Source organism: Engraulis encrasicolus, chromosome 19, assembly GCF_034702125.1.
Source record: "Engraulis encrasicolus isolate BLACKSEA-1 chromosome 19, IST_EnEncr_1.0, whole genome shotgun sequence".
In the NCBI taxonomy this organism is placed as follows: domain Eukaryota; kingdom Metazoa; phylum Chordata; class Actinopteri; order Clupeiformes; family Engraulidae; genus Engraulis; species Engraulis encrasicolus.
Genome location: NC_085875.1, coordinates 28339392 through 28364127, shown reverse-complemented (window position 1 = coordinate 28364127; position 24736 = coordinate 28339392). Strand labels below are relative to the sequence as shown.

The 24736-nt window shown below is 43.6% G+C and overlaps 2 protein-coding genes across 4 annotated transcripts in view; both read right to left on the bottom strand.

Moving 5' to 3' along the window:
• Nucleotides 1-2: 2 nt before the first annotated feature.
• Nucleotides 3-4998, bottom strand: ctsl.1 (cathepsin L.1). Its single transcript, XM_063184032.1, has 8 exons — nt 4986-4998; nt 4706-4806; nt 3990-4132; nt 3492-3686; nt 2910-3101; nt 1784-1949; nt 987-1092; nt 3-597 (listed from the first exon to the last, which is right to left on the bottom strand). Exons 2-8 carry the CDS (start codon nt 4803-4805, stop codon nt 498-500), a joined length of 1002 nt encoding a protein of 333 aa, XP_063040102.1. The 5' UTR covers nt 4806; nt 4986-4998; the 3' UTR covers nt 3-497.
• Nucleotides 4999-19263: 14265 nt separating this feature from the next.
• Nucleotides 19264-24736, bottom strand: part of vgll2b (vestigial-like family member 2b) — a 12513-nt gene continuing 7040 nt past the window's right edge. The window contains exons 3-5 of one of the 3 annotated variants that reach the window (XR_010031978.1): nt 21971-22423; nt 21005-21127; nt 19264-19456 (exon numbers count right to left, since the gene is read on the bottom strand). Coding sequence is in view for 2 of the 3 variants with exons in the window: in XM_063184030.1 (XP_063040100.1) it covers nt 21069-21127; nt 21971-22423 (512 nt within the window). In the remaining variant the exon portion in view is untranslated. The remainder of the gene's footprint in view (nt 19457-21004; nt 21128-21970; nt 22424-24736) is intronic. The other 2 variants (XM_063184030.1, XM_063184031.1) reach the window with 2 other exon arrangements.

Sequence of the window (24736 nt, the reverse complement as noted above, 5' to 3'; positions counted from 1 at the left end):
CACACATTTTCACGTTTATTTTACAGTTAGGTATATCAAATCTATAGCACTCACAAAATAAACAAATAATCCCGTTTTTGGTTCTTATGCTTTACAGGTCATGAGGTAAGATGCTGTTAGAGAATCATTCAGAAATCACATCATACCAATAAGCGTCTCTCCATTTATCCTTGTACACATTATCTTAAAAATAACAAATTATATTTGGTTTCTTGCTCATAAGCTACATTGATGTGCAATATATGCAACACTTGACTCCATAAAGTACAGTATATTTAACATGGGTAACTAAAACTAGGTCAGTGTCCATGTGTCAGAGTGCAGTGGATTGTAAGTATTAACGAAAACAAATGAAAATGGGAGAGGCAAGTGCACCCAGGGTTGCCAGATGAGAATGATGATTTCCAGCCCAAAACCCGCCTGGAACCACTAACTCCAGCCCAATTCTATAGATTTCTATGGCCACATTTTTTTACCCGCATAAATGGGTTGCGGTGTTACACCAGGGGGTAGCTGGCTGCTGTTGCAATGCCACACTGGTTGTGCTTGTTCCTGGTCATCTTGATGTAGCCCTTATCTCCCCAGTCAGAACCCCAGCTGAATACAGGAAGAGATGGAAAAACAGGTCAGGTATACTGTATATTGATGTCAAAGTCAAAGTATACTTATTTTGTATACAAATGTATTCATCATAAATTAAATATTTTATAAAGTACATGTATATTATGTTCTTTGTGTATGAAGCATATGCATAATGAGATACAGCAAGATGGCAGATATTTACACATTATGTTTGGACGATTCATTATACATAAAGGCCAATTCGGTAGGCATTATTGTCATTTACCATAGTTGTAACTGTTTGACTAGCCCCCTCTACCATCACATATTCTGTAGGCCGAGAGAGAGAGAGAGAGAGAGAGAGAGAGAGAGAGAGAGAGAGAGAGAGAGAGGAAGAGACAGAAGAGGCTCATTCTTCTCATCACCTGTTCTTGACGAGCCAGTAGTCCTTTCCGTCTTCTGAGTCATAGCCCACTGCCAGGACACCGTGGTCCAGCTCCTCACTGCTGCACTCGGGCTCATCATACACACCTTAAGACACAACACAACAGCCATTAGCACGGTACAACACTCCTAATTCAAAAGGCCACAGTGTGTGTGTGTGTGTGTGTGTGTGTGTGTGTGTGTGTGTGTGTGTGTGTGTGTGTGTGTGTGTGTGTGTGTGTGTGTGTGTGTGTGTGTGTGTGTGTGTGTGTGTGTGTGTGTGTGTGTGAACCAAATGACTTGTGAGGACATAAAGATGGCCCTCACAACCATGTACAGTGTTTAATTGGTCGTGTGTTTGTGTGTGTGTGCGCATGTGTGTGTGAGGACCAAATTACTTGTGGGGACATAAAGATGGTCTTCACAACTAGGAACAGTGTTTAATTGATAAACTACAATTAATAAACCAATAAACTAAAACTAAATTAATAAACTAAAAGTGATGGTCTAGGATCAAGTTTGCATTCTTTAGTATGATTACAATAGGAGTCAATGGAAGGTCCTCTACAGCACTGAAAAACAAACGTGTGTGTGTGTGTGTGTGTGTGTGTGTGTGTGTGTGTGTGTGTGTGTGTGTGTGTGTGTGTGTGTGTGTGTGTGTGTGTGTGTGTGTGTGTGTGTGTGTGTGTGTGTGTGTGCGCGCATGCGTGCCTGTGTACACGTATACACACATATACAAGCATGCACCAAAGTACAGTCTGTATATTGTATTTGTGTGTTTTAATTTTTAACTTCCCACCTGACTCGTAGAGCTGGAAAGAGGAGTGTCCAGCGTCGATAGCCACAGACACAGGCCCAATGGTAGCCACAGCCTCCTGCAGGGCAGCCTCACTGCCGCTGGTCACGTCCACAAAGCCGGTGCAGGTGGCCGCCACGCTGTCAGGCTTGAAGCGGCACTTGCCATCCTGCGGAGCAGCCAAGTCCAGAGTGTTTAAGGTCCAATTGACAGGTGTAGTGTGTAAAGAGGTTTATTTATTATGGACCATGGCAGGTTATATTTTAGTTAAACATACAAGTTGCCCTTTGCAGAATTGTAGTAACTGAGTTGCAAAAGTGTGCCAAAATATACAATAGAGTTGCAAAAGTATTACCAAAATATACCATATCTACTGTGGAAAATTATGTTTTATGTCCATAGATTACATAAAATTTCACATTTTATCATTTCCTTACAAACATTCCTTTATTTTCAATCAATTATTCGCTCCCTAACATGTACTGTACCAAGAACATTGATAAACCCATTTACAAACACTGCCCACTAGGAGTCAGTGTTATTCAGGCTGTCAGTTTCTCTCCGACCACGTAGCCTGGAAAGGCACACGTCTCTCCACCACTGGAATTAGTCATCGAAAAGAGTTTACTGCTACAGCACTACGCTACTGTGATATTACACACTCTGTTTCGTAATACATTACCCCGGCTATTTACATTCTCAGAAGATGCATCGCTCCACGAGTGGAATGCTGTTGAAAGGCGTTTCCTACCATAGCACTACCCTACTATGACATTGCACGGAGTGTTTAGTAAAATTATTACTTCTTGGTTATTCCCCTTTATAGGTAATACTTATATAAGATGACGGATACCTTCATTTCCTTTGGGATTAATAAAAGTACTCTACTCTGTTCTACTCTACTACTAATACGTATATAGCAAATATATATAACCTTTTAAGACACTGCGTTACAAATTGACTGTTACCAGAATGTCAATGACCAAGTCATTGTGCTTTACTTAAGGCTTTATGTTATATTATAGTAGTGCAGTGCTATGGTAATTAACTTGTCAAAGACTATTACAGCGTTCCACTGGTGGAATGGCGAGCATTATGGGGCTACCAGGGGCCTAGTCTCAGTGCCTACCCTAGCCTCATAGGGGTAGGATTCCTCGGTGTCGATGCCTCCGTTGGACTGGATGTACTGGAAGGCCTGGTCCATGAGGCCACCGCCGCAGCCCATGTTGCCGAAGTCCCCAGAGCAGTCCACCAGCTGCTGCTCACTCAGAGACACCAGCTTACCCGTCTTCTTGAAGTTCTGGCCCTCCAGGGAACCGGTCTGGTGGGAACGGAAAGAACAGAATTTCTGTTTTTGAATGTATTCATTTAGTTTGTTAGGTCATTGGTGTTGTAACTGGTGTTTGGTCTGGCAGGGGAAGAGGAGGAGGAAGGTGAGGTGTATTTAATATCTTCTACTACTACTACTACTACTACTACTACTACTACTACTACTACTACTACTACTAAAGTCACAGAGCTGAATATAATATTTATATCCGTTCATGAATATGAATAAAAAAACTCACAGCGCTGAATATAATATTCATGTAATATATATTAATATTATTTATTATCGATGTTATTATTCGCTCTAATTCGATCCCGGTCAAGACTGTTCTCTGCATGTCATCGTTCCTCAGTGGAGAAAGAATCTCTCAGATGAACTCACAGCGCTGAAGGCCCAGCAGGAACCGCACTGCTTCTGGTCCTTGACGTCGGTGACGAAGCCCTTGTCCCTCCAGTCCACCTGTTTTGGCGGGTCCCTCAGGCAGGAGGACAGGGACAGGAAGGTGCTGCCTCCCTTGGTTGAGTTGACCCTCTTCAGGCAACCGTGGAACACCAGGTTCCTGTACTCCTGGTTGTCCTGTAGAAAGAGATAGAGATGGTTGGCTTGTGTTGTGTGTAAAATGTGACATGTGTAGTAACAGTTTTGTACTTGACAAGAGTAGAGTGAAGTACAAAGTAACAGACCGGACGCTTTAATTCCCAAAAAGCTGGATAGCTGCTTGTTATCAAGGCACTTGTGAATGGTCACCAAGGCAACCCCTGTAGTATTTTTTCTTATCTAAGATGCAGTTAGGTATTGTATTACCAGAGACGATTGATGGGTAGAATGTAAATATAGGTCCTTGTCTGTTATGTTTACAATTGTCTCTGTGAGTCGTACCATGTCAGCAAAGTAGTTCATGCCCAGGCGGTAGCTCTTGATCCCCTGATCGGCCAGCATGTTGTGCACCAGCACCATCCTGCGGTTCTCCACCCACTTCAGTCTACGCTGGGCCTCCTCCACCGAGGAAGCATAGGAGCGACCTGGAGCACACACACAGGTACAGGAGGTGAGACAGGTAGCCTACATAGTTTAGACAGATAGATCTGACAGGTTTCAGATTTCAGGTTTCTCCATGAACCTTCAGTTTTGACAGAAGAACCTACTGTATATAGGGGAGAAATTAGTTCAGGAGAGAATGCTTAGGTTCTTCAGAGTTTTTTTTAAACTTTGGAGTCTTCTTTGAACAGGTCTCTGAGGAACCTTGGGGTTCAATCGCACCACATGCTTTCAGGAAACCAGTCATGTAAACTTCTAGCCGAGCGAGCTAAACCCATACAGCTGAAAGCTGACATGGTAAACTTCCAGACTCTTAGCTTCACTGAGAGACATGGAGCCAAACTCACTGATAACCATACAGAAAAAATAAAGAAAAAAAGTGTGGCACACTCACAAGTTGTAGCTCAGTGTTTAACATTGTGACATAAACATTTCTGCCACAATGGTCTTCTTCAGGTCACAAGTCACCATACAGATATGTCCAGATATCCTCAGTCACACTTAAAATATAGGAACAATGCTAAATGTATAATAATGATAGATCATATTGTCCTTACCAAACTTGAGTTTCCAAGCGTGGAACTCCAGGTCCTCCAGAGAGAGGCTGGCACAGGTCACCACTGCCAGACAGGCAGCTGCTGCAATGAACCACTTCATGCTGCAGCATAGACACAAGGTGAGACAATCATGCAATGGATGCAAAGTCTCTTGCAATATGAATATGAATATGAATACGGACGGAGCAGAAAAACACAGGATGTGTGTGTGTGTGTGTGTGAGAGAGAGGGAGAGAGAGAGAGAATGTGAATGGTATGGATGTCTATTGTTTCCTCTCACCTGTTTGTGTGTCTTGAAGTCTTGAAAGTATGTAGTGAGGCATCAGTCTGTCTCCAGCTTATATACACTCACAGCTACTCTCGTGTCAGATGACTTGTCACATTATGTCCATAAACACGAGTCAAACACACTCACAATAATAAAAAAAAGAACAAGCATTACTGTACATTACGGCACAAAGAGGGAAATTACACTTGACAATGACACGATCCGCACATATTTCAATGACTTTGTGAAATTCTTGGAAAAATGTAGTCAGTGTCAGTGCAGAACATAAGGAATTCACACAGAGAGAATAGAACTTCCCAATTCAAATATTTCCTGTAGATTTAATCAGCAACTCTGTAACTATGTAACATCAGTGGAGAAGTTCCCAATGAATGAATGGGAGTAATTATTTAAGAAACTTAATGCAAGGGACTTAACCATAAGATGCACTACCAAAACAGTATCTCATTATTTGGTTGTTACTATTGATTTCTTAATAGTTTTTTTTTTGTTGAGTTTGAGTTCATCAAATAATGAATTGTGCCGGCCTTAACACAAGTCCTTTTGGTTGTGGTGCGGTAGTCAGGTAAAGCATAGCTTAATAATAATGACAGCATGTTTTTTTATTTAACTAAAAAGAGCCTTAACCAGAAGTGTGCTTAAAAAAGAAAGAAAAAGTGCAGCGCAAATGTTTCAGTCCCCCCGGACTTTTCATCTTTCCTTTCCTACGCATGCTGCTGGGTAAAGTTCCTTTAAATTAAAAAATACTCTGTGTTTGTTACTCTATGTGTGAGTCCCCCCTGTCATGTGGTTATTGTTTTCTTTGCCAGAGTAGTCTCATTGAAACAGTATAGTCTCTGTTGCAAGTCTCAAGGCGAATAAACAGGGGTGGAAAGTAACCAATTACATTTAGCAGATTTTAAGATAGGTATTTTTACTTTTACTCGAGTAGGATTTAGGCAAAGAAAAGATACTTTTACTTGAGTATATTTTCCTGTACTCTTTCCACCTCTGCAAATAAGACTGTACAACCAACTGTAAAACATTGCTTCAGTTTAATTTCTCGTAAGCAAATGAGTCACACTGTCCTTTCAGGAAGCTGAGAGTGTTTCTCTGCTTTTATTTCCTGTTTTTTCTCTCATTGACGTGTCTGTTTCATGTCCTCCCTCTCGGTCTCTAGCGTTCATTCCAGTTCCTTTTTACTGATAGTGTTGACTGTCAGGGGAAGGCAGCAGCATCTCCTGAACAAAACAGTTTTTGGACATTCTTTTCCAGCCACAAAACCTACTGAAACACAGGGGTACACAGCTGGACAGGACACCTTGTTTGGTATCTGATAATGCTTCAGGTCTACGAGTCTAATAGTTTAATATTTTATTTGACTTGACAATCTAAGTAAGCCTATGGGATTTTCAGCCTTTCTGTTCTCAGGTCAATCGCTGCCAGTTGCTGGCCCTGTTGCCATTGTGATTTTACTTTCTGTGTAACTCTGTCGATTCTCCATAAACCCAAGACAAATAGCAGGGGTCCCCAAACTTTTTTCTCTGGGGGCCACATTATCGTTCCTGAATGTGATCAGGGGCCGGGATCAATCATGTGGGCTGTATACTAGGCCAATGCTTGTTATAGCCATAATTTCTGCTAGCACGGCAATCGCCATTACACGCTGAAGAAGGGCTCTGCCCGAAACGTTTGTAGACGAATAGACAGAGAAAATCTGAAGAGTGCTTCGCTTCCTTCATTCATAATTTCTAGCACAAAATACTTCATTATTACAAGTACTTTGCATGTTTTTCAATTTGAATAACAGATATTACTTTTAATTTCCAATAACCATATAAAAATAGCAAGGAATGGTTAAAAAAATATGGTGATTGACCGTTTAGGAGTGATACAATAGAAATGGCAGGCCTGTTTATATTACAGTGAGATGAGAAACTATCAAGACAATAAACTTCTGGTGATTCACACTAAGTTAGTGAAAATGTAACTGTAGGAAGGCCTGTTGATAAGCAAAATAAAATATTTATAAAATTTATTTTATCTTTTTTTTCTGTGAGGATTGCTTCTTTGGGCCAGTTCAAATGGTGAGATGCAGAGAGGTGGAGGGCCGGTTAAAGGGGCCTGGCGGGCCGCATCCGGCCCCCGGGCCTTAGTTTGGGGACCCCTGACCAATAGCCAGTGCAGACATTTAGTGACTTACAGAAGCAATACCTACAAGAAGAATGCAACAATGGTGCTGCCAAACATAACTAGAATGACTAGTATAGCATTCCACTGGCGGAACGGTGTGAGGCTACACTGTTTGAATGATTGTGCTTTTTGACAATGTGTATCTAATAAGATCATTATAGTTATGCATGGTGTGTCTGCTCTACAATTCAGTCACACTTCAACTTTAAATAAGGTGTGAATGTAGATCACTCAGGTAAGGCAGGCTGACTCAGGATGTTCCTCTGTGGTTCAGTTTATGGAGAGAAGACGCTAAACATCCTGTTTCTGCCTGCCTACATTTCCTCTCGCCTCCAAGTGCATTGTATTTCAAAAGCACATGCACGCACATACACACACATTGTTTTTTCTCAATTGTTTTCACACAATTTCTGGTAGGCCTACTTGACCCAACAAAATATTTTACAGTAATATGAATGCGTTTTTTTTCACAGTCAGAAAAATATGTCAAATTAATTTGCATTACTGTTCAAATGGTTCACATAAGTGTGAATTAAAATGGTGGCTTGTGTTTGTCATTTGACAACAAATCAATTCAGAAAAGAATTGATTTGAGACCAAACGTTCATGGAGAAGTGAGGGGTTTGTGTGTACAATTTTGAGAATTCGAGACATGATTCCAGATATTGTTTGTAAACAATGAGGAAAACTGCAATGTCTAACTCATTCTGTTGTGCTTTTCGTCCTGTTCCATCAAATCATGTGTCTTCTTATCTCAGGTCAGGTGATGTTCCCAGTAAAATGTGTAGGTGTCATATACAATGAAGAATAAAATATCTGCTGTGTCACCGTCAAGTCACAAGAGGAATGAAACGAGCAATAAAAAATATATAAGCACACAGAGTGCATGACTGACCATAATGTCCCCTGATGTTGCATGTGTGTGTTCGTGTGTGTGTGTGTGTGTGTGTGTGTGTGTGTGTGTGTGTGTGTGTGTGTGTGTGTGTGTGTGTGTGTGTGTGTGTGTGTGTGTGTGTGTGTGTGTGTGTGTGTGTGTGTGTGTGTGTTTGTGTGTGTGTGTGTGTGTGTCTGTGTGTCTATGTGTCTGTGTCTGTATGTGGTCATTGTTATGACGGTCATGCATTTTTGAGTCTTCCCTTGAGACAAAGTCACAATGTGCCTGTCAAAAGCAGAAGTTTTGATACGGCAGGCCTGCAGCGCTGACTGTGTCTGAAGTGTCGTATAAGGTCAACCGCAGTGCATAATGACCCTTGTAATCATAAAATAACCAAAAAGAACAAGATAACGTCTTCCAGTGATAATTACTAACCCTAGCTGACTTCCGTCTGGAATGAACAACTGCCTGAACTACAGCAATGCAGCAACTGAGGCCAATACACCAGAAGTCTTTGAATTTATTTTTTTGTTTTTATTTTTTTATGATAGCAAGTGAGGAGAGAGAGGTGGGGAAGGGCCGGCAAAGGACCCGGGCCTGGAATCGAACCCGGGTCAGCCACATGGTAGACGTACCGTTTGGCCACGGCAGGGCCACGAAAAGTCTTTTTCATTACATTACTTTCAACTGATGGTCTGATTTTTGGTAACAATGGTTAAGAAATAAACTGATATTGAAACACATCCAGACGTGAACCATGCTCCATAACAAATTGGGTCGTGGAGGCACTGCAGGGGAGTCGCAGACAGGGCCGCTGACAGCTTTTACCAGGCCCGGGACAAAGTCACTTGAACACTTGAACTTGAACACACCCCCCCCCCCTTCCCTGGGCACGGGACAACTGACCCCTTTGCGTGTGCGTGTGCGTGCGTGACTGCGTGTGTGTGTGTGCGTGTGCGTGTGTGTGTTTGCATGCGCACCCATGTACTGTATGTCTAGTGTTGAGGTGGGTTGAGGTATGAGTGGTGTTGTGGGGGGTGGGGGGTTGATGACATGTGGTGGGAACGAAACTCACACTTTCTCTCTTACACAATGCTTGTGGTTTATAGGAGAGGATGGGGGGCGTTCCTGGATGGGTAGGACTAAGGGGGCTTCATAGATGATGCATGGAGCAGTTTACAGGTGCACTGTGTAAGATTGTGGCCAGAATAGGAATTGCAGCAACTTTCTCAGTGAAATTGTCCTGCCTATTGCCAAATTTGATCTTTTCATGAATATTTACTAATAAACTAGTATTTACTAGTATGACCAAAGTACAGTAAGTTTTGCAGCTAAAAAATCTTTTTCTGGAAATTCAAAATGGCAGACCATGGAGGGGATCCCCCTCTTCATGTACAAACGTATGAAAAGTGCAATTTTTCCAGTCTTAGTGAATACTTAGAATTTGATGATGGTGGTAAGTATTTTTTTTTATTTAACATTTGTGAATGGGCTGCATGGAACTACTAAAAATATTACACGGTGCACCTTTAAGACAAGATGAGAGTGTGGCTTGTCTGTCTCTTGTACAGAGTACATGTGATACCACAGGAAAGCCAGCAACTCAGCTGACAGCAAGTTGTTACTGTCACTGTCCAAGTTGTTAAGGTCTCTTAAACAGGAAAACTATAATGATAATAAAAAAGGTCTCAAAGTCATTGACCTCAATTGAGCCACTGCTCTTCACGTGTGGGGCACGATGCCGATTGTGTCAATCTCTTTGGAATTGTACTCTTTGGCAGCAACTTGGCAAGTGTGTGTTTTTGTGTGTCTGTGTATTACAGTAATTGCAGGGAGAGAGAGAGGGAGGGTGTGTGTGTGCGTGTGTGTGTGTGTGTGTGTGTGTGTGGGTGTGTGTGTGTGTGTGTGTGTGTGTGGGTGTGTGTGTGTGTGTGTGTGTGTGTGTGTGTGTGTGTGTGTGTGTGTGTGTGTGGCATGAGAGAGAGAGAGAGAGAGAGAGAGAGAGAGAGAAGGAGGTGCATTTGTTGTACAGGTAGTGTGTGTGTGGTATAGCCTATTTGAGGGAAGTGTGCCTGTTTACAGCCATAGAGGTCAAGTTAATTGGCTGTGTGTGCTGCATCTCCTCCTGAGAGGAGGCCATATACTTAACTAACTTTAGACTTAGACTTCTTTATTGTCCATTAAACTAACATGAAATGGAAAGTTTGCTTTGGTAATGGTGCAAAGACACTTAACACATCACAGTCAACATAATAAAGAATACATAGATATATGTACAAATGATGAGATGAGATGAGAAAAACTGCAACCCTCCATGTTTCTCCTCTTATCATTTGGGTGGATTAGCGAATACTTTTGGTAACAGAGTGTATACTACTACAATCGGATTCCAAAAAAGTTGGGACACTTTGTATCTTGTGAATAAAAGCAAAATACTCAACCATTTTCAAAACATTCATTTTTCTTCCAATAATTAATTTGGTTTCCAATCTAAGGGCGGAGATGCAATGCTTCAGTGTTGCTGTAATTAATAATGTGACTAATCATACGGTCACGCTGTCTCAGCAGTGAGCACTATGGCACGTAGCAGGTCACAGTTTGGAAGTCTGTATGTGAGAGCAGGGCTGGACTGGCCATCTGGCATAGCGGGCATTTCCTGATGGGCCCTGCACGCTCGTGGGCCCCTACTTTCAGAAATGTAAAAAATATATATATATATTTGAAAATAGGGGCCCACAAGGGTGCAGAGCCCACCGGTGAGTCAGTTCTGCGTCGCTAATTATGAGGGGCCCCTTTAAGCCAAAAGTGCCCGGGACCTATTTCTCCCCCAGAACAGCCCTGTGTGAGAGACGTGCAGGACATGCATTAGTTATAGGCCTACTAACATGACAACACAACAAACAAATAAACAAACAAACAATCACCTTGAGAGGGAATGAGACATCACTCACCAGCAGTTCATCATGAGCATCTGTTGGCATGTCACATCGCATGTCACATCGCACGACCCCATTAAACACATTTCTATTTATCGCGGTGCAAGAGGGCAGTATCGTGATGAGCCCTATCAAAGTCCTGTTAACCTTCAGTCCACAAAACAACCACGAGGTATTATGTGATAGTGCTTCCAAGCTCCAAATCATCATCATCATCATCATCATTATTTTTTTAAATTTTAAAATTATGAATAGCTTCTTATAACCTGTAAACTATTATAGCATTTATGTATAATTCATTTCATTTCATAATGTCGGTAAATGTGAAAAAAATTAATAAATCTTGGCGCGTATCGTGATACGAACTGAATCGTGAGTTGAGTGTATTGTTACATCCCTACTAAATAGGGTGGTCATACACAGGTGTTCTAGAACAGCTTTTGGGAATGTTTGTAGGAACCCCTTGGCCCCATGTCAGACATGATTCTGTTTACCTAGACAAATGTCTGTGTATGTGTGGTACAGTATTGTGACCAAGGGTTTGGTTTCATTAGGTTTTTGACCAAGGCATAGCTCATCAGATAGTAACACACAGGCAACTGCTGAAGGCTCCCACACCACCATAGGCCCCACAGCCTGTGACGTTTTCAAAAGAAATTGTTGATTTTGCTTTTGTGGCGTATCCCAAGAAGATTTAGAATGTCTTTGAAAATACCACAGTATCTGTTATGTTTTTTATGTTTAGTTTGTGTGAAATGCATTTGGCTGCTTGTGTATAAATATAAATTATAAACATTGCCTTGCCTTGCCTTGCCTTCTGTTTTTAACTATGACTGGGGTTTCAGTAGTAAGACCCTGTATGCCGGACTACAAGTTGGTTATTTGAAGATGGTTATTTGGAGAGCTGAAAGCATGAGAAGATATATATTCTGATCAAATCTCACGCACATCCAAAGATTGGTATCGGGTGCAGGTTCAAAAAAGTTAATCCATAGGCAGTGAAGAAAACCGCACACCGATGAGCTCCCATTTAAGCCATTTTATTTCGTGTCGTTTCGGGCCACCCTGGCCCTTCCTCAGACACAGTTGTCACAAAATAAAATGGCTTAAATGGGAGCTCATCGGTGTGCGGTTTTCTTCCCTGCCTAAAGATAGATATTCTGGCCTAAGTGATCTTCAGTGTCTTCTCACTATGTTGAAGCTAGTTTTACACACCTGAAATCTGAATTACTCAATTTGAAGTTGAACACACTTCCTCTTATGACGATAACTAACTACAATAGCCCACAATAGCCTTGACTCCTAGGACACGGATCAAGTGGTGAAGCTCAGCCAGCAGAGGACAGCACTGCAAAAGGCCTGTCTCAAACTCGAAGATACCGGTACTGTACTTCATGGCTGTGTAGGCCATTGATATTCAGTATTTCAGTAGGCCTATGTGAAAAAATGATAACCAAAACCAATCTGCTTACTTGTATTACACGTTTACCACCCTGTATACTGTGTGTCTATTTTATGTCTGCAGTTCAGGCCAGTGGTTTTCAACCTTTTTTGAGCCAAGGCACACTTTTTCCGAGGACAAAATGCCAAGGCGCACCATTAATAATTGTAGCCTGCATGTTAACTGAAAATAAAACCCTATTGCTTATATTAACCATTCTGTAGTTTTCTATGGTAGATGATCTCTCACGTCACACTAGTGTTCCCCGGCACATTGGTGTGTGATTGGCCTGTGTTCAAGAACTGGGCTGTGTTTCCCAAAAACTCTTAAGCCTACAGGTATGTAGGTGCCCTCTCGGCAAAATGCTAGAGATAGGTCTCACATCATCACTAAAAGTTTATAAATACACTATTCTACCTCACACACACACTTTCCGCAAACATTTTATTTGCATATACAAGAACAAAGCATTGTTTGTTGGCCAATACAATTATTTTATGTATTAACTTTTGGGAAACGCAGCCCTGGACAGTCTTTCCACTAGCCTGCAGTAGTAGACTACAGTGCAGTGCAGTGCAATGCTGTCTCGCACTCTGCACACATCTTTAAAAAAAGATCTCTTTGGACCACTGTCATGTGAACCCCTGCGATTGTGTTTGCTTAAGATTAGTTTCGGCAATAAACAGAAGCTATGCGATAACACCTGAGGAAGGGAAGAGGAAGGGGAGGGGACGAGAGGTGAGGTGAGAAGGTTGAATAGTCTTCCAATTTTGGTGAGGAGGACGGCTAGTCATATAAAATCGTCTCTTGTCATCAGAATGTGTATTTCGGTAACAGGGGGGGGAGTTTAATGGACAGACAAGACAGACGTGGGAGCGGCCTTGAGGGAACCAGACCCCAGCAGGGTCCCATTCCTAGTTTGATGGTCGGACACATGTTTTCCAATCCGAAGAGCCATTAAAACAGTGGGGGCATCTTCTGAGAGTGTCGTCCATTAATGCGGCTGGGCCGGAGTGTGACTGGAGCGACCGGTATTCCCATTTGGCGGACGCTTGGAAAGGCGAGGCCCGGGAGAAATATCTGGGAAATGGCAGTGAAACGTAACCTGAGGCCCGCACGCCTATGGATTGTTGTGTGGGGGCGGGGTGCTGGGGTCAATGGGGTGGGCTGGGATGGTGGGTAGAAGTGATACCCCCCCATAAAGAAAAACGAGGCCTTTTTACATTCGGTCGTAATCTGGGCTGTTCATGTGTCAAATGCACTGCGTGTCTGTCACATAGTTTTAGAAGAACACAGACTGTACCTGTGTTGACCTTCTAATGTCACAGACTAGTACACACACCGTCAACATCACCTCAACCTCTTAGGGATATTTTGGTCCATGGAGCATAGGCTTAAAAAAATTATAAATAATGGTATTTTAAAATGCCAAATAAACGTTATACAGTATCAGAGACATTAGAAATAGGTCTACGTGAAACCCACAGCAAGGAAGCGGACTAGCAACCTAAAGTGAAGGAAATCACCAAAACACTCAAAGAGGACGAACGACTGACCTTTCGAGTTCTGCATGATTTGGATTTTACAAAAGGGTTATTGTTTTATGCATCATGTCTATTTATGTTTCTATCTCTCATGTACAGTTTCATAATGTACAGTAAACACGTTTTGTCAGTCTTCTGAATGGTTGACTGTGCATGAGTGTAGGGCTGTCCCAAATGATTATTTTTCTTCCGATTAAGCTATCAACTATTTTTTTCGAATAGTCGATTAGTTTTTCAAGTACTGTAGCACTTTAATCTTCAAGGAAATTGGGGGAAAAAGAAAGAAACTGTTAAAATTAGGTCCCTGAGCTCACAATGAGCTTTAAATCATAATAGTAGCTATTTCAAATGTCCAATTCATACGTGCTGGGCAATTTTAGGTTTCAATAAAGTAATAAAGCATTAGTAAAGTAAGTAAAAAAGCACTGAATTAAATGAAACAATTAGTCGACCATGACAATTCTTGTTGGCTACGGTAATTTTTATAGTCGATTAGTCACGATTAGTCGATTAATCGTAACAGCCCTACATGAGTGTCTGACTCTGCTTTTCTAAAACATTTATAAAATAATGTACAATACACTGTACATACACTATCTTACCAAAGGTATTTTTTTTAACATGCCTTGACTCACATATGAACTACACTGCCATCCCATTCCTCACCCATAGGGTTCAAAATTATTACACCTTTAGAAGCTATTACAGCTTCAACTCATCTGGTAAGGCTATCCACAAAGTTGAGGAGTGTATTTATAGCTTTATGTAACCATTCTTCCAAAAGCTCATTGAGGTCGCACACTGATGTTGGTCGAGAAGGCCTGGCTCTCCTTCTCCGCTCGAATTCATTCCAAAAGTGTTCTATCATGTTCAGTTTAGGACAGTCCAGTCAGAGTCAAGTCAGTCAAGTTTATCCATAGCAGACTCTGTCATCCATGTCTTTATGGACCTTGGTTTGTGCTGTAAGTGCACTGGTGCGCAGTCATGTTGGAAGAGGAAGAGGCCCGCCCCAAACTGTTCTCACAAAGTTGGGAATATGGAATTGTCCAAAATGTGTTGATATCCTGAAGCATTCAAAGTTAAATTCGCTGGAACTAAGGGGCAAAGCCAAACTACTGAAAAACAACACAGCACCATAATTCCTCCTCTACCAAATGTCATACTCGGCACAATGCAATCCGGAAGGTACCACTCTCCAGATGGAAAGGCATGATTCATCACTTCATCGCTTCTCCATTGGTCTTCAGTCCAGTGGTGGTGTGCTTTATTCCGGCACCTTGGATGCAGCTGCCTGGCCATGGAAACCCATTCCATGAAGCTCTCTGCGTACTGTTCCTGCACTAACATGAAGGTCACATGAAGTTTGGAGCTCTGTCACAATTGACTGTGCAGAAAGTCAACCACCTCTTTGCACTAATCGCCTCAGCATCCACTGACCCCTCTGGATCATTTTATGTGGCCTACCACTTCATGGCTGAGTTGCTGTTGTTCCCAAACTTTTCCATTTTCCTATACTAAGTTGAATGTGGTATACTTAAGAGCAAAGAAATTTCATGACTGTATTCGTTCCACAAGTGGCATGCAATGATAGCTCCATGCTGTTCACTGAGCTCCCGAGTGTGGTCCATTCTTTCACAAATGTTTATAAAAACAATCTGCATGCCTATGGGTCTTTGGCCAGGCCAAGTGATTAGGTTACCTGATTCTGATCATTTGGGTGGGTTAGCGAATACTTTTGGTAATATAGTGTATACTATTATACTGCATTCATTTCAGGGAGTCATACGTAGATGTTCTGCAGGACAGGATGCATGAAATTAAATTAAACTAAACCAAGCTAAACTAAACTGACATAAACTAAACATGTGCCCTTTATACTTGACCCCAATTATAAAATTGGAATGACCTGAATGGCTATGATAAAGTTGTATGTAATGTGTTACTGACTTACTGTCAATGGTTACTGAGGAATGCCCGTAATGTTGAAGCTATATTATGATGTCATAGTAAAGACTTTTGCAGCCAGTAACTAACACTCAGATGGAGTTGGCTTGATGTACACCAGACCGTATTTGACCATTCTGACCTTGACCCAAATTTGACTATAAGTTAATGGGGTCATCCTGGACTCATTACCTTTATTCTCGGTCAATTTTTCTGACATCTGCATAATGTTTCTCACAAACCCACCAGCAAACATGGAGACAACCAACCACCTGCCCTGTTTTAAATAGTTGAGTTTTACCTATCTCCTGTCCAGCCATCTGTTCAGTTTTGCATATCTGCAGTCTGGTGATATTACTTCTTAGCATGTGTCATAGAACCAGATGGTATCCCAATCAGAAAAACACGCACATCCAGTGACTGGTTTCGGGTGCAGGTTCAAAGACATCAATCCATAAGTAATGATAGAAAACCGCACACCGATGAACTCCCATTTAAGCCATATATGTGATGGAAAATATTTGTGATATCTGCACCTTGTCATGCCCACGTGATGTGGAAATTGTAATTTAAGGGTCAGCTCCACAATCAACTTGTTTAGTCTGAGGAAGGGCCAGGGTGGCCCAAAACGTCACGCAATAAAAATGGCTTAAATGGGAGTTCATCGTGTGCGGTTTCTTTCATTACTTATGGATAGAACCACATGATGGTAGACTTTTTAATGGTAGACTAATTCTTTAACTGTACAGATAACAAGCGCATGTAGTGAACTGATATCCACAATCGTACATATTTACAATACAAATATTTATTGACAACACAGTCCAAGGTAAACAAGGCAAGAAAAAATGCCCTGCAAATCAATTCCAAACCAATGACTGAAAAATACAGTTAATAAAATGAAATAAAATAAACAGTACCAGTGGAACAGCATCCAAAAATGTCAAGCGACGATGATATGATTAATTTGAGTGGCTCATCCATTCCTCGCAGCACAAGCTTCTCCATAAATCATTTAAACCGCACAAATCCAAGTCCAATCATGTGTAACATCTGCAAAATGTAACCATGTGCGCTTACAGTACACTTACCATACTTAACAAGCTTGGCACTTAGCTCTGAACATCATCAAAGGAAACAACAAGGACTAAACACAATCAGAAAAACACAGTCTTAACCATATGTTGTGAGATCACTGGCCTAGTAGTAATTGACTTCCAAATACACATAAATATATATTTATATAAATAAAAATATTGTTTTTAAAAAAGAAAGAGAAAGGGGGGGATCAAACAATGGCACACGCATACATACACACATAAACCCATAAAACCATCAAATGCGTGCGTGCACACACACACACATACACACACACACACACACACACACACACACACACACACACACACACACACACACACACACACACACACACACACACACACACACACACACACACACACACACACACCGACGGAGCCAAGTCCGTAAAGCTTATATGAGTGAATGGTACTGGTTCATCATGGGGACAAAAACAAGCTGGTTATCACTATCCAGTTCCATGTCGTGTCTTAATTCCTCCAAACACAGAATGGCTATGTTGTTCAGTCTCACGGGGCCAAGTGGATTATGTTTGGGGGCTTTGAGGTTCCTTCCCACACATGCATGTGCGCACACACTCACACACGAAACACATACGCACGCACGAAACACACGCACGCACGCACACACACACAGAGTAAATGGGCCAAAAAAGCAACAAAAAAGGAAAAAAAGCGAGAAGAGAAGGGAACAGTGGGATAGAGAGACAGAGGGAGAAATAGGGAACGAATAGAGAGTGAGAGAGAGAGAGTGACAAATGGAGGAAGGGAGAGAGCAGGTCCAACAGTCTCCAAGCAGGCAGCAGCAGTCTCATGTCTGGCTCTGTGTCTCCTCCCGCCTGGCTAGGGATCCCTCCTTTATCTCCATGGCACACACACACAGCTGGAGCAAGACCGTGGCGTGGTGGTGGAGTGGGGGGCTGAGGGAAAGGAGATACAGGGTGTGTGTGTGTGTGTGTGTGTGTGTGTGTGTGTGTGTGTGTGTGTGTGTGTGTGTGTGTGTGTGTGTGTGTGTGTGTGTGTGTGTGTGTGTGTGTGTGTGTGTGTGTGTGTGTGTGTGTGTGTGTGTGTGTGTGTGTGTGTGTGTGTGTCTGTGTGTGTGTGTGTGTGTGGAGGGGTTGGAGTAGGCTATGGAGGAGAGTGTGGCATGGTGGTATAGGCTGAAGGGACAGGGATAGAGAAGAATAGGGTGGTGTGGTGTGGGGTGGCTGGCTGGCTGAGGGAGAAAGGGAAGGAGATACGGCAGTTGGGGGGCTGGGGTAAGTTACGAAGGGGAGTGTGCCATGGTGGCATGGTGTCGTGGGCTGAGGTGAAGGGGATACAGGGAGACATGGGGGACGCTACTGTATGTAGTGGGGTTGGAGTAGGCTACAGAGCGGACTGTGGCATGGTGGCATAGGCTGAGGAGAAGGGGATAGTGGTGTGGCTATGGAGGGCATGGAGATGAGTGGGGTGAAGAGCTTGAGTCGGACTGAGAGGCATGGTGTCCTGGGCTGATGGAGAAGGGGATGGGGGATGGAGGTGGGGGAGCAGGAGGTTGGAGAGGGATGTGAAGGGATTGGAGCTTGAGGGGGACCGTGGCATGATATTGTGGGCTTAGATGGGGCAGAGGGTTGGAGTAGGCTATGGAGGGGATGGAGCCCGGTTGAAGAGGCTGAGGGGGATTGGTGAGGGTGTCGATAGGTGGAGGAGAGGTTTTGGAGTAAAACACGGAGGGGATGAAGCCGGGTGGATATACAGTACAGAGGCTGCTGAGGGATGGCTGGTGATGATGCCTAGGGGTGGAGGTAGGGGTTTTTGGAGTAGGTCATGGAGGTGGGTGGGTATGTTACAGAGCCTGCAGGGTTGGTGATGGTGTCAAGGTGTGCGTGTGTGGGGGGCTTTGGAGTGAAGGGGATGGATGGATGGCACGGAGGCTTGGTTTAGCCAATGGAGGGGGTTAGGGAGAGGGTAGCCACAGAGCCTATTGGTGGTGGTGGTGGGGGGGGGATGTAGATGTAGCATGGTGATGGCGCCTAGGGGTGTGGGGATTGGAGAAGGCGAGAAGGGGCTTGAAGAGGGGGGGCTGAGGGCTGTTGGTGTGGTGTTGGTGTGGAGAGCGAGGAAGGCATAGCTTGAATAAAATGAGGTCTGCTGCAGCATGGTATCACGGGGAGGGTTTGAGTAGGTGATGATTGCGGGTGTTGGGGGTGGGTATTGAGAGGAGTGTGTGTGTGTGTGGGTGGGGGGGGTTGTGGTTGGTTGTAGAGTATGGGAATGGGGTGGGGGGTTGGAGAGGGGGTGGCGAGAGCTTGGCTTGAATAAAAGGACACGGCTGGCTCTTCAGCGGGACCGACTCCAGGGGCCTAATTGGATCGAGCGAATAGCGGGTCGATGCAGCGGGCGGAGCGGAGCGGAGGACCGGTCGTTAAAACCAGTAGAGCTCCTTCGCTTTTTTCTGGTGCTGGAGGCCTGCAGTGGAGGAACACGCACAACAGAGGGACACACACACACACGCACACACACACACACACACACACACGCACACACACACACACACATACACGCACACACAATAGAACCTTCCGTCAGGACAACGCAACGCACCTCGGTCGTCATGGATGCAGCCTAATCCAAACACTCAATGGATGGAGAGAGAGGGGAACAAAACCCTGCCTGCCACCTAGCCACCCTCCCTGCCTCCCTGCCTCCTTGCCTCCCTGGCTGTTTGCATGATGCTTTGTGTGCTCACTCACATACTATGGAGGTGTGTGCACATGGGGGCATAATATTGTACATATAATTATAATCATATAATATCACTGTAAAAAAGTATTGTAGATAGCCTACTAATAATGAACATTAAATAACACATGTACATACATAGCACATAGTACATAGTACATTCATGTACTATATTGTACTATACTAAAAGCTGACGGTCAGATAGCGGTCAGATAGCTGACAGATAGCCCTTACACATACACTGTAGGTTCAGATCAGGCTTCCTAAACGATTATACAACATATATGAAAAAAACTGACACTAGGACAGACAATGCAGCTGTAGTTACGTGCATGCCCAGGGTCACCCAGGTTCGAATCCAGCTTGGGTTATTTCTCAAACCTATACCCCATTTCTCTCAACACACTCCCTTCCTGTCGTTCTTCACTATCCTATCTGTATTAAAGGCAAAAAGCCCAGAAAAAAAAATCTTACAAATAGCTGCATGTCAAAATAACAGTGCTTGGGCTGGAGGCTCCAGATCACCTCCAATGCAATCTTCCAGCTGTCAATAAAACATTTCCTTAGCATCTGTTTATGTCAATGCTACTAAAATCTGGTGCACTGTTGCGTCAGCTGTGCTGTACAGTAAGTGCATACTGGCATCCTAATAATCAACCATCTGATTAATGCTCTCTTTTATAGCCCCATCATTTCCACATATTCAGGCGTCATTACATGGCACATTCAAAAGTATCACCACATTAATATGGAAGTATGAAGTTTACCTTGAATTAACTGTATCCCTGTAATAGATGTACATGACTTTTATACTTTCGTGTGCTAATGAAATGGCAACAGCTAGCATACATGCAGGGCCGGTTCTAGTCAGTTTGGTGCCCTAGGCGAGCGCCGATCTTTTATTTTTGTGGAATTTGACATTGGCTTCTGTAAACATAGTGTCATACATCTAATTGAGCACGGATGATCTAGAAGGCCTACCATGTACTCAGTGCCCATTAATAATCATTGTCAATGTAAAGTTTAATGCTTAATTTTGCTTAATATTGCAATTCTGTGGCCCGTGGTGCCCCCCAATACATTTGGCACCCCAGGCGACCGCCTAGTCTGCCTATGCTTAGCAGGGCCCTGAATACATATCATAAAGTAACATAAACATTTCTGTAACCTTTCGGGTGCTTACATAGTCCACCCATACTGACACACATGCTTCTGCCATTATGCGCCCATGCGTACCAAAACACATCCTTTGATTTTTTTTGAATACTTGCATACATGTATTGTAACTTGGGAGATATGTACATCACTGTGAAGAACTCGCAGGGTAGGGGAACCTTTTTCATTGGAAGGGCCACTTCAAATTCCTCCAAGGGCCGTAAAAGTCCTCCAAGGGCCGTACTATGAACACAAATCAGGATTTCCCCCTGCAAGTTAGGCCTACATGTATATTGAAGGCAGCCACTTAAAACAGACCCCACGTTCTCTAGGTCCCCTGAATATAGCTAAATTGTATTGTAAATGGAATTTCTACGATTCCTTTATAAAATATGTCATATTTCATGTGAAGCTGCATAACATTAAAATTATGTCGGGGGCCGGATAAAACAGCTTCAAGGGCCGCAAACGGCCCTCGAGACATAGGTTCCCAACCCCTGCTGTAACGTATGCAATAGCTCACGTCGCTTGTGTCGACTATGTTAACCTCATAAGGTTGTGTCATTGTTGTTAAAGTAGCTAAGACACCACTGCAGAGCCACTGACAGCTTTAGCTTGGCCCTGGCAGTGGCACAAAGTCCCTTGAAAGCGCCACCCCCCACACCCCCACCTAACACAGTACATATGAAATGAGGAATTCTGGACCCCCTCTCTCCCTTGGCCCGGGGCAACAGACCCCTTGGTCCCCCCCCTTTCGGCTTCCCTGCACTAGCAGCTGGAATGCATATCACACACTGAGATAAATATTCTGTTAACTTTAGTTTTAGGTTTAGGTTTACCTTTTAATTTTCAATGTTTCAGTCAATGATACGTTCCACAGCAAAGGGCGCGTTCACCTGGGTCTATGTCGACTATCTAAGACCCCTACGGTTGCCACTGTTGCTATAAAGCAGTTAATGCAGCACACAGAAAAGGGAGCGCTCACTTGGGTCAATACAGCATTAACACCATCGGTTGTTTTCTACGTTGTTGTCACTGCTGTTATGTTAAATCAGTCAACATCACCACAGAAAAAGGCTTGTTCACCTGGGTCTATGTTGAGAGCCAGCGTCTGTGCCATGTCCCCCGCGGTGGGCAGCAGCCCCGGCCACCCGGGCGCGTGCTCCAGCTTGCCCACCTCGTAGTGGCCGGGCAGGGGCCCGAGGTGTGGGGGCCTGACCGCGGGCATCAGCAGGGGACCATAATGAGGCTCCAGGCCCGGGGCCGTAGTGTATAGTTCATGGAGAGGCCTTGGGGCAGCGTAGGCCTGGCCCTGTGTGTAGCTGCCCCAGGACTCGGAGGGGTGCGTGTGCGGGTGCGAGTGGGGGTGCGGGTGGGCGTGCGCGTGCGGGTGAGGGAGGCCAGGGTGCAGGGCGCTGTGGGCGTAAGGGTCCATGGAGTAAGGGGTGGCGCCCGGGTCACAGTGGCCGCGGCTGGGGGGCGATGGGTAGTTGCTGTCCCAGAAGGAGGGCGGGAAGCTGCGCCGACTGATGGGGGAGACTGTTGGGGGAAGGACAGCAGGACGTGAATTAAAATGTTATAGACAACAACAGTCATGACATTCATGATACATAGGCATAGCCTACACATGTATGTTGTGCAATAGGCTAATATTACATTAATTTGCATTCATGTATTGATGGCAATGTTTTGTAGCTTTATTATATTATCATTTTATCATCTGCATTATTGTTATTTATATAAAACAACCCTTTGAAATTCTGCAAATCACCTTCACTTCCCTCACTTTACCCAGTTGATTTGGGTGGGACAAGTGGGGGGGGGGGGGGTGAAGGGTAAGGCTGAGGGGTAGCCTGAGTAGGCTGAGTAAGGTAGCCTAGGCTAGGGGAGTTACAGATTGTACATAGGGCCCACATTTTGCTGCTATGCCCCTGAGGGGAGTTCCAGTATGTTGTTGGCTTAAGCTTATTTTATGACCAGGATTACACAGAGCGGCAATGGGAATGACAGACATAACTATGACGTAAGAATAGTGTATCATATGCTGCAACTCAGAAACACCTCGCAAATCTCTATACTGTACTAAATTATGAGTATAGACATGTTACATTACCATGATCAGACGTTAATCAAAATGTTAATTGGGCAAAACAGACTGTAAAACACAGTACATGGGAAAATGGTTTATATTTTACCAATACAAACATTTTTATGGTCACTTTCAGGCGAAGAAGCCATTATACTGTATATAGCACGATTACTTCTCTTTATAATTGCGATGTCACATGTGCAAAGTACAGTTCATAGTCCTGTTCCCAAGTACATTACTAATGCACAGTGGCAAGGGATTGCTCCATGAGGCCCATGCCAAAGACCTTGAACAAAACACTGTCTAACACCAGCAGGGATGGAGTCATGCATTTCCATGGCAACAGGGCCACTGACAGCTTTGACTGGGGCTCAGGACAAACTCATCTGAAATGGCACCCCACCCGATACATACAGCGTAATGCGGGACACAGGTTTGGGTCCCCTCTCTCCCTGAGCCCAAGGCAACTGACTTGTTTGTTCCCCCGCGTTGGCTTTCCTGCATGAGAACAGATATCCACCGCACAGCCAATCCATATACAAAGGACAAAGGGATCAGTTGTCCTGGGCCCATGAATAGAGGGGGTCCAAAATTGGCTTTTCATAACATTGTATGTATTTGATGGGGGGACGGCCCTTTCAGATGATTTTGTCCTGGGCCCGGCTTGGCAAAAGCTGTCAGCGGCCCTGTCCATATATACTGTACATCCCCTTCAAACATTTTTTCCATCATACTCCACGGTCATTTACGATAAACGCTGAAAATATTATCTGGGTCAAAGTGACTTTTACAAGTCACATCTGATGCCCACCCGTGGTTCGGGTATCAGTACAAACTCGTAAAAATGGCAACAACATGCAAGATCAGAAGAGCAAGCTGTGGATCACTTTTACGGCGGTTTTGTTTTTAGATACCAACCAAATCACCTTAGTGACAGCCAGTATTAAAAAAAGCCACCAGCACAGAATACCGCCTTCGGTTCTCGTGTATACGTACGTAGAAGAGCAACAGCAGCTTTCTATGGTAGCTCCAGGATTCAGTTGTACTCGTATATCAAGGCATACGAAAATATGTCCGAACTATCCTGCCTTTGCGTGAGCATATATCATGATTGACAGGCAAATTGAGATGTCATGCTATTTTTGACAATATCGGGTTCACAACAATTAAAAAGACGTGTGAAAGTGCACAAGATGTAAGTGACATGAGTGTTGTGCCACGTTGAATACAAGTTTAATTGGAACATTTTATTCACATTCCCAAGTTAAAGGGACACTAAGTAGTTTCTGTTTCAGCCTCCCTGCAGGTTCTAATCTGAATTAGCCTTTTTCACGTAACGCCACACACCTTCAATTCATTGCATTTGAAGCAGGAGAAGCAGCATCTGTAGCACACATTAACGTACACCCCACTGTTTTCGAACTGGTAGTTGAATGGTAACTGGTAGTTGTTTTTCCTGCTTCACTTATCTGAACGAGTCTGACTTGTTTTTCAGACTGAAAACAGAAAGGACACGGCACACTCCTCTACATACAGCAGTGCAAACTGAGTGCACTCATAGCCTAAGGAGGGTGGGAAAGCCAATCCACAAGTTCTTCTCACCCTTTTACAAGTTGATGAACCAACTGTTACAATTTTGGAGACCTTATTTTAGGGTCGAAGAAAGTACTCGGGTGTTGCTTTAATGGTCTTGTTTGTCCTTTTAAAAACGTCTAGATATAATTAATCATGACGGCCGGCCGCTTATAGCATCTTCTGTTGCC